Source organism: Corvus brachyrhynchos, unplaced genomic scaffold (assembly GCF_000691975.1).
Source record: "Corvus brachyrhynchos isolate BGI_N302 unplaced genomic scaffold, ASM69197v1 scaffold285, whole genome shotgun sequence".
NCBI lineage: Eukaryota > Metazoa > Chordata > Aves > Passeriformes > Corvidae > Corvus > Corvus brachyrhynchos.
This window is the reverse complement of record NW_008238323.1, coordinates 377,521-387,150: the sequence shown is the minus strand read 5'-3', so window position 1 is coordinate 387,150 and position 9,630 is coordinate 377,521. Positions and strand designations below refer to the sequence as shown.

At 44.3% G+C, this 9,630-nt stretch overlaps 1 protein-coding gene across 1 annotated transcript in view; it reads right to left on the bottom strand.

Moving 5' to 3' along the window:
• Window positions 1–6,310, bottom strand: part of ACAA2 (acetyl-CoA acyltransferase 2) — a gene marked incomplete at its 5' end in the record, with an annotated part of 13,956 nt that extends 7,646 nt beyond the window's left edge. Inside the window, 5 exons of the mRNA XM_017734319.1 lie at window positions 777–924; window positions 2,299–2,415; window positions 4,121–4,249; window positions 5,810–5,976; window positions 6,235–6,310. Coding sequence (XP_017589808.1) covers window positions 777–924; window positions 2,299–2,415; window positions 4,121–4,249; window positions 5,810–5,976; window positions 6,235–6,310 — 637 coding nt within the window. The remainder of the gene's footprint in view (window positions 1–776; window positions 925–2,298; window positions 2,416–4,120; window positions 4,250–5,809; window positions 5,977–6,234) is intronic.
• Window positions 6,311–9,630: the final 3,320 nt, after the last annotated feature.

The window sequence follows — 9,630 nt, the reverse complement described above, 5'->3', positions numbered from 1 at the left end:
CCCCGCCGGTCCCAGGCTGGCTGCAGAGCAGAGGGGCTCCAGCCCTGGAGCATCTCGGTGGCCTCCTCTGGACTGGCTGCAGCAGCTCCAGGTCCTTCTTATGATGGAGGCCCCAGAGCTGAACACCTCTGAATTAAGGCTGTGGGCATGTAAACCACGCAGAGAACAGTTTAAAACACAGCTCCTAAACAAACATTCCCTCTTCAGATCCCATGTGCTCCAGCTGCTCAAGCGTTCAAGAACAACGTTCAAATTGCAAAAGAAAGAAAAAGGATTTAGATTAATTACAGCACAGGCTGGCACACAAGAAGCATGTGGTCAGTGTGGAAGACTGTTCTGCCATGCAGTGGAAAGAAAGGAGGGCAGTCAGGCATGCCTGGGACAATGCTGCATCCCACCAACAGGGCACCAACAAATGACATTCACCAACATGAATCCTGCTCAGGCAGGAGGTGACCCGTGACTGGCCAATGGTGTTTGCTGCCTCATGCTATGGAATGTCCCTGAGGAAAGCACAGGAAAGCAGTGCAAAGGGGCTCCCACTTAACCTGCTGAGGGGTACAACACCTGACTCAGTATACTTTCAAAGTCAAACCCCCTAAGAGTGGGTTATTTCTACCATGGGGCCAACGAAATCACGAATTACACTATGCGTACAGAAGGACAAATTACACCAAGAGCCAGAGAAAACCTGAGAACACTTTGAATCAATGCTAAAAACTGACTAGACTTGAAACTGGTGTCACATAAACACTTCCACTCCTCGATTTACTCACCAGCTTTGCACCTCTGCTGCGTTTTGAGCGCGTATCGGTCACAGTCCTCTCGGGAGATGCTGTATTTTGTAGCCAGGTTTTCAGCTGTCACTGCCATAGGTATTTTAACATGTGTATCTGTTAGGGCTTCCCACAACGTGTCCTCCAACTGCGTGGAACATCAGAAGAAGAAAATTAGAAAGCACAGCAATACTGTATCTATTACTGACAGCTTCTAACTGTTCAGCAGCCTCCTGGAAACTAAAGGCTCTTTGTAAAATTAATTCAGGTTACCCACAGAAAATTTATTGATTTATTAGAACGAACACCCTGAAAAACAGTGTACAGGTTCTTGTGCGCTATTCTAGTTAATCTCCATTCTGCTCTAGTGTGATTCTTTCCACTCACACGTGGCCCCAAGAGCCTTGGGAAAAGCCCTAAAAAAAAGATTTTTTGTATTTCAGCATATTTCACTTCTGTATGAATTATTTATTAGAGCCCTGTGAGCAAACACACCTGTCTGGTTGCCAAGAAGGACACGGGAGGCACTGTGAGAAGGCACAGCAGCCTACTGATTCTTTAGCTCTTTCTCTACTGTCAGGTAAAATCCCCTTACTAGAGCCAAGGTTTCTGTGACTATAACATCTCAGGGAAGAAAATACCCAACTTTTCCTTTGCTCAACCTGATAAAGGCAAGCCTGGTCAGTTCAGATGGGTTTTGTTATCTCTGTCAGCAGCAAAGTTCTGCAAGATAAACCATTCATTTACCTGTCACTGTGTAATTCAGTTATCTTTATGGTAAGAACCCAGTAGCACCTACTTGGTGTATCAAGTACAACAACAACTTTGTGAAGGTGCTGTCTGTAGGACCTGAGGCTTAGGCACAGTGCCACACAAGAACAGAACCAAGCACAAATCATATTCACCATCTTCACAATGGAAATACAGCATGGGAAAAAAACCCGAAGGGCTCAAACACTGAAATATCCTAATTTTGCATTTTGTTGTCAGTTACGACCCACTGAGTAAATGGTGGCACATTATCCATTTATCCTGCTGCACATTTCCCACAGTATTCACTAAGGATTTATCTTCAGAAGAAAACGTAAAGGTAACTTACCTGTCAATGGATTTAACTTCAAGTTTCGACTTTCGAAACTGAGAGATGCTCACAGCTTGGAGGTATATGTGTTCTTTACCAGCCTGACTACCTACTGCCAGCATTACTAGCCTTGCCTTAACTGTGTGTGCCTGTATTTCACAGACATTTTGTTCCTAGTACTTGCATGGGATGTACCAAGTGAACTAAATTTTGTGTTTAAGAGTTTACTGGTATGTTTAACACAGAACAGGAACTCAAATATGGTTTTGGAAAAGCTGGAAAACCAGCATGCTTAACAAAATTGCCTGTACCTACTGTTTTGATACCGTCTGAATATTAGATAAATTCTTTAAATTCCAATCATTTTATTTGCAAGGATTTAGTGCCTACAGTCCTGATACTAAACATTGCTTTGCTCAGAGAACAAAAAAAGTACCAGACCTTGAGTTCTGCTCCTAATCTGGTTCCAAACCGAACCTTTCGAACCGCGTAAGGAGCTTGGCTCATGCTTTCAGCTCCACCACACAGAACAACTTCTGAGTCATTCAGGCAAATTTCCTGTTAACACAGAAAAACAAAACAGATCCAGGATTTAGCTTGCTGTTTGAGTAAGAAAATAAGAACTGTTTTTAAAAAAGAGGTTGTCACCTACAAAGCAGCAAACCCAGAATGAATCCAAACTCAGTCATGTGTGTGTATTTATGAAGGGTTTACCCTTCCGTTAAGGTTAGGGTCTGTCTCCTTCGTGCCTTGTCCTTTTTTCTTCCTTTCAGCAAAGAATGATTGTATCCACGAGGGAAGAAGAGAATATGGGTGTGCACACATGACAGAGCAGAGGAACAAAGACATTAGGCGTCTGCATGATTGTGTGGTTTGGTTCACAAATGGTTGAACTTGGTGGTTTTGAGCTCCCACTCTTCTCAAAAGGAATACAAATTAAACTTTAAAGCCTGAAGTAAGACCTTATGATTCGAAGAAAATGGGACATAATTTAAGAGACAAACGTTAGGTAGCTGCCAAAATAAGTATCCAAAACACATTAATTCATCAATGGCAAAGCACACAAAAGATAAAAGCCCCAATTCTTAAATGCACTATCAGAGTGTTCAAAAATAGTGCTTCCTTAAAACGATTCACTGAGTTGGACTGTTGAGGTTATTTACAAACGAATGAAGGAAAATTAAATTACCCCAGAGCAGCTGTGGCTGCCCCATCCCTGGCAGTGTCCAAGGCCAGGCTGGATGGGGCTTGGAGCAACCTGGGACAGTGGAAGGTGTCCCTGCCCATGGTAGCAGGGTGGGAACGGATGAGCTTTAAGGCTCCTTCCAACCCAAGCAGCTCCATGATTCTGTGATCTTTGATTGAGATTTCTAGCTAATAGCTCGTGTGTGGCAATATGTGCTGAGATGCTTCCCATGAACGTCTAAGCAGCGCTGGCTGCATGGATGAAATGCCATCTTTGAAAAGGACCTCCCCACCACATTTTCAGTAAAAGTCGTCACATTCTCCAGTAGGTTTTTTCAGTGTGGACAAGTGTGTGTATGGCCTTTGCAAAAAGCACTAGGAAAAACAGCCAGGTGGATATTATTGCAAAATGTAATATTAGCTCTACATTTTTGACTTTTTTTCTTCTAGAGGGTCAAACCTAAAATAACTATTTAGCCAAGCAAAACCAAAAAAATCCCACAAAACAATCTGCTTGTTCAAGTATTCATAAAGGCAATGTGTGAGCAAATGAAATACAAATTCCTGTACTCCTACTCAATGGTTTGGCCAACTGCTCAAAGAGAAGTTGATTCTCTTCTATTTTAAAAGAAGTGACACTATAAATTACCAAACCCATGAGAGGTTTGGATCTTTGAACAAAAGCACACTTAAAAAGCACAGGTTGCTGCTTACACAGCTAGCCAGGTGAGAACATAAACAATGATCAAGAGATGAAAGACTTCTCAAGTCCAGTAATCACGGTCCAAACAAACAGGATTGTGGGATGCAACTACTGCACAGCTGATCTGTATTTCACCAGCTAGCATTTGTTGCATTCCTCATATTAAACCAGAAAAATCACTACAATACTTGGATTTTAAAAACCAGCCGCACAATGGGGCACTGTGGTGGCTGAACTCCTGCAAAAAACCGTGCTGTACAATAGAAATCTCTACCAAAAATCCATGTCAAGACTCATCCCAAACACAAAGGACATGTTTCTACAAGTTAACAGCCTGATAAAAGCTACAACTAACACAGAAATACAGCTTTGTACCTGGCAGCCATTGGCAATGGACTGGAAGCCAGAGCCACAGAGTCTGTTGATGGTGAGGGCTGGGACGGACACGGGAACTCCCACACGCAAGCCAACATGTCTTGCAATGTAGATCGCATCTGAGGAGCTCTGCAGGCAGAACAGGCAAGAGGTTTTGTCACGCTCTCATTGATTTGGAAAGCAAAAAAGTCTTGATGAAAAGTCAGAATGGTGTCATTGCATCCCTGACAGAAGACAAGTGTATGTTCAGCAGAAATCCCCCCACTCACAAGAAGCACTTTGACTCAGCTCAAGAAGACACAGGATCTGAAAGTGTCACTGTCTTTATGTGCATTTTAAAGAAAGTGTAAAGTCAGCAACTTAATGTTCTCCCTTATTTTCAAAACAGCACTCACACAGCAGGCTGACACAAGGGCAGATCCTGGCCAGCGAGCTGCAATTATTTTAAGGTAAATTAATATTGCTCAGACTAATAGGGGAAGGCCTCCCAAAACCAGAGAGAACACTTACGCTCTTGGGGAACATGCCCCAAACTAAAATGTATAAGAAAGACAAAGTTCTGTGCACAGTGATACAATACTAATGCAAGTTCAGAAAAAAAATTAAGATTAATCAAGCCACTTCTGCTAAAGAAGGGGAGTTTGAAATAGTCATACATTCATAGTTAATTAAACTTAATCAAACAGTATGAGTAAACCAGAATTTTAAAAAAAAATCTACAGGGATGGGGAAATACAATGCAAAGGAATAGAAATGTACTTTCAAAATTAAAAGAAACTTTATCAGGAGATTGCTATTTTTTGTATGAAAGCACTAAAAGAGAGTTGAATGCAGCAATTCTTTCCTAGGCCACAGACAGCTCTTACAAAATTAAAAAGCTGAATAAATGAAGATGAGATGGTAGCTGTAGGAGACAGAATAATTTAAAGCTACTCTTTTGGCTGAAAATCCAAAAAAGGAATACTGCCTGTTTCTTCACTTATTGTCTTAGTTACTTGTTTCTTCCACATCCCTGAAACACACAGGGCAAAATAAAAGTCCCCACCCTTAATAATAATGGCAAAATCAGAACACAAAGGAAAAAAAGAAAGGCAGAAATTTTCTTTGCTGTCTTGCCTAGAACAAAGATCCTCATCTATATGTGTGGGTAGCTGCAGTTTTGCAACGCATACAACCTCCTCACAAGCTCTTTGGAAAAGACACGATTGTCCAAATGTCTCTGCCAATCAAGGCATGTATCCTTCCAGCTCAAAGGAAACTCATATTCACTCAAAAAAAATTCTATAGAAAACACAAGAGAAATGGACTCAAATCACAGGGCTGATAAGGAAAGGGATTTATACGACCCAGTGAAAAACCATTGATCGCTGAGTCACACAGCTCAAGCCACTAAAACAGGGGAAATGTACCTGGGATTACCAACTAACTAGTTAATTGATACCTACTTTTAGGAGGTCAGCTCGTCCTTGTTTAAATACCTCTGGCACTAAAAAAAGCAAGCTAAGCCTAAGTGCCACAAATCACGCAGGACACATCCCTCAAACACAAACAGGAAACACTACACTGCAAATTGCTACTCACCCCTTTCACTTCCACCTCTTTGGCTGCCAGCCAGAGGCAGCTACCTATAGGGCCACCCCGAGGGTGCCTGAAATAGCCCCCGAGCAGCAGATTTTCCAGGCTACCAACCTGCATGACGTTACCCACAACAACGCTGTCGATGATCTCGGGAGGGACCTTGCCCGCGGCCAGCGCAGCTCGAGCAGCATGTTCCGTCAGGTCGGTGGCCGAGAAATCCTTCAGCGATCCCCCGTAAGTCCCAAAGGGAGTGCGCTTGGCTGCAACGATGAACACACCTGCAACGGGGGCAGAGATGACCCACAGTGAACACACCTGCAACGGGGGCAGAAATTACCCACAGGCGCACCACCTCACACACAGGGGAGCCCCCGGTCAGCCTCCAGTGGGTGACATCCTAAAATCACACAAAACTTTGTAAGTATAGGCAACGTGAACACAGGAAGTTCAAGATGAATGATGTAATGGTGCTTTAGACAGGGGAGGCATGAGGAATTAACGGTCAGAAAGAAAAGCTGGGAAGATTGCAGAAATACCTTCTTCCCACAGGGAGGTCTGACAAAAAAGTAAGGTTGGATACAAATGTGGACTTGGAGGAGGCTGCCATATACATCAAACATTAGTGCTAGTGCACTAAAAGCATGCCAGTAACATCTAGGAAATCCTGTAGTAGACACCTATGAAAAAATCAGATGAGGAACAGTGCTTTTAGCAAAGAGGCCATTCCCTCATGCTAAAAAAAATCAGCACGTTTTTGGCTTATATTCTGAAACAGTTTTCACAAAAGAAAAAAAAACAAAAACCAAACAATAAAGCAAAACAAAACCCCATTTTTGATATGCATTTCAACTTTGATTCCTTTAGCTTGAGAGAAAAAACACTCCCTAATCAAAAAATTCATGCTCCTGACAGAAATATATATGCCACCTAAACTGCTTTGGCATGAATCTTCCAGTTTCTGAGAAGAAAATCCAGTTTTCACTAGGCAGGAGACCATGTGCAACCACATGTGTACAAATGCACGGGCAAGGAGCAGTCCATACAAATTCCAGCTTGGAATGAACCAAAGCAAACATCTCCTGGCTGCCTGTCACGGTGCCTCTCTGCGCCCACGTGCAGAAAAACAAGTCGGAGGCAGGCTGTGAACTTTCCCCCAGTTGAACAATACCGCTCACAACTCCCGTTTCCACAGCTCCCATCAAACACCCAGCTATTTTAGGTAACACTGCAGGGACATATACAGATGTAAAAACGCAGGCAGATGAAAATGCCTGCTCGTGAAGCTGCTCATGAACACTGATTTCAGGTCATCTGACTCGTATTACTTGGCTCTCTTTTGTCAGAGAGAGGGTGCTCCTCCATGTCACATGTATTTGAATCCCAGGCTGCGTGACTGCTGGAAAAGGACATTCCAAGCTGGTCAAGGTCAAGGTTCCCCACTGACAAGGACTTGAGCACAGGGTAGGGATCTAAAATGTGCAGGGAGGATGCTCAGAGTCATATCACAGAATGGTTTGGGTAGGAAGGGACTTTAAGGATCATCCAGTGCCACCTCTGCCATGGGCAGGGACACCTTCCACTATCCCAGGTTGCTCCAAGCCCCGACCAACCTGTCCTGGAACACTCCCAGGGATGAGGCAGCCACAGCTGCTCTGGGCAACCTGTGCCAGGGCCTCACCTCACAGCACAGAACTTCTTCCCAATGCCCAATCTAAATCTTCCCTCCTCAGCATATCTTTCCTGCAGCAAAACAGGCCTTGACATTCACATTCCTCACCCCTCTTCATGTCCACTGATTCCCTGCCTCCTCCGGATCGTGCCAACCCTAACTGATTACAAAGCTTTGCTGCAGACCAGCTTGGGGACCTGACCAAGCTACAAGAACCCCTTCTCCTCCCTTTTGACCAGGTTGCCAGTTATCTACATTATTTGTTCAGTCACATCCACAGTGGCGTTGCCTCATGAACAGTACAGGGGCGAGGATGGAACTTTGCCCTTAAAACATTCCTTTCACAACAACATCCCTCTCTCTCTTTCACAGAGACTGCTCACTGCTGCCCACTTCCCAACAGCACCACTGGGCCAATAAACCAGGGCAGGTCACACAACAGAGGCAGCTGAACACTAACCCAGACTCAGCAGAAAATGAAGGGCTCGTTTTCACTTGGATCAGTTCTGGGCCCGAGTTCACCTTCTGGCTGCTCAACAAAACAGCAGCTCAAGACAGAGAGAAGGCTGGACTGAACCAGTAAGAGGAGAAGATGAAGGAGCAGCAGCACAATCTGTGTTATGCTGAATTAAGCTGAACACAGACACTCCCTAAGGGTACCTAACTCCAGAGCCTGCCAAATTTTGCTTGATTGGAGAGGCACCTACAAATGCTACTCCCTCCACGGAATTTCAGGAGGGGCGACAAGGGGTGGCTGAAGCCCTGAGCAAAAAAGGACTCTTTGTCCTTTGACAACTCTTCCTAAATTTCCATTAATTAGTTCTGTCCTACATTACCACAGCAAGAGTCCAGAGTCTCTGCCATTTTCCAAGGTGATAAACACTGGATGAGAGCAGAACAATATCAAACACATAGAGATCTGAAAACTGTTGGGGCAAGAAAGCAAAGGTCACTCTGAATCCTTACCAAACACTATACTTGAGAAATCTTATAAACTGGTTTTGTTAACCCCTTGCTGCCAAACAGGAACTGAAACACTATTTAATCCTCCAACATATCTCAAATGCACTTGGTATGAAAATAATTCTTCATCAGATCCTGTTTTGAAACCCTAGAAAACAATCAATAACATAAAAAAAGGAAATTTAGAAGCAAGAACAGTATATGAAAGTATTGTGGATTGAGATGAGAGAAAATTCTGCAGCAGGCACAGAAAACTAAGATGAAACAAGTATGGGCAAGGTGCTCGCTGTCCTACCCAGCTCGGCAGAACCATCAGAATTAATACAATGCTGACTACATAGGCTTTAGCACTGCAACCTCACACCATGACTGACATGTATGTTATTATTTAGGTGCAGTCTGTCAACTAGCAAAGTGCTGTCAAACAGATAAAAGGCCCTATTGCAATAAATTTCAATTTTGTTTGCATACAAGAGCAGGTCTTAAAGGGTGCGTTTACCTCATTTTTAAGAGTCACAGAATTTAAACCATGTAGAGCATAAATTAGTTCTTTGCACCAAACACTTCCAGGACCTGTTGCGACTTAAAGAGTTTATCCTGCACTGTCAGTGCTAACGCAGGCAGGGCCTGGATGTGACAACAGAAACTTCCAGTCACCGACATCTCAGGTATCACTTATAGCCACTGCACGTAAACAGAGAATCACAGAATTACAGAATGTTCTGGCTTGGAAAAGACCTCTAAGACCATCGAGTCCAACCATTCCCCCAGCACTGCCAAGGCCACCACTGACCCATGTCCCCAGGTGCCACATCCACGCGGCTTTTAAATCCTTCCAGGGATGGGGATTCCACCACTGTCCTGGGCAGCTGCGCCAGGGCTGGACAACCCTTTCCATGAAGAAACTGCTCCTCACACACAATTCAAATTCCCAGTTACATGACAGACACGCACCCCTTGCCAGGCATTTGTTGCAGCACAACTGACTCGAGCACTGCAGGGAGCCGAACACTGAATTCCTACATAAAGCAGTGCTGAAAACAGAGGCTGTGACTGACACTCTCCGACCCCCTCCCCACCCTCTGAACCCCATTCTTACCCTCTGACCACATTCCCACTCTCTGAACCCCATTCCCACCCTCTCACCCCACGCAACCAGGTGTTTTTTGGAAGTTCCTAATTACTTCCAGCTGTCTGGCCGTGCTGGACCGTGGGGAGGGATAATGGGAAATCCCCCCCGGGAAGGACGGGAACGGCTCTCGGGGGCTCTACTTTGTAATTCCTGAGGGCCCCACGAGCT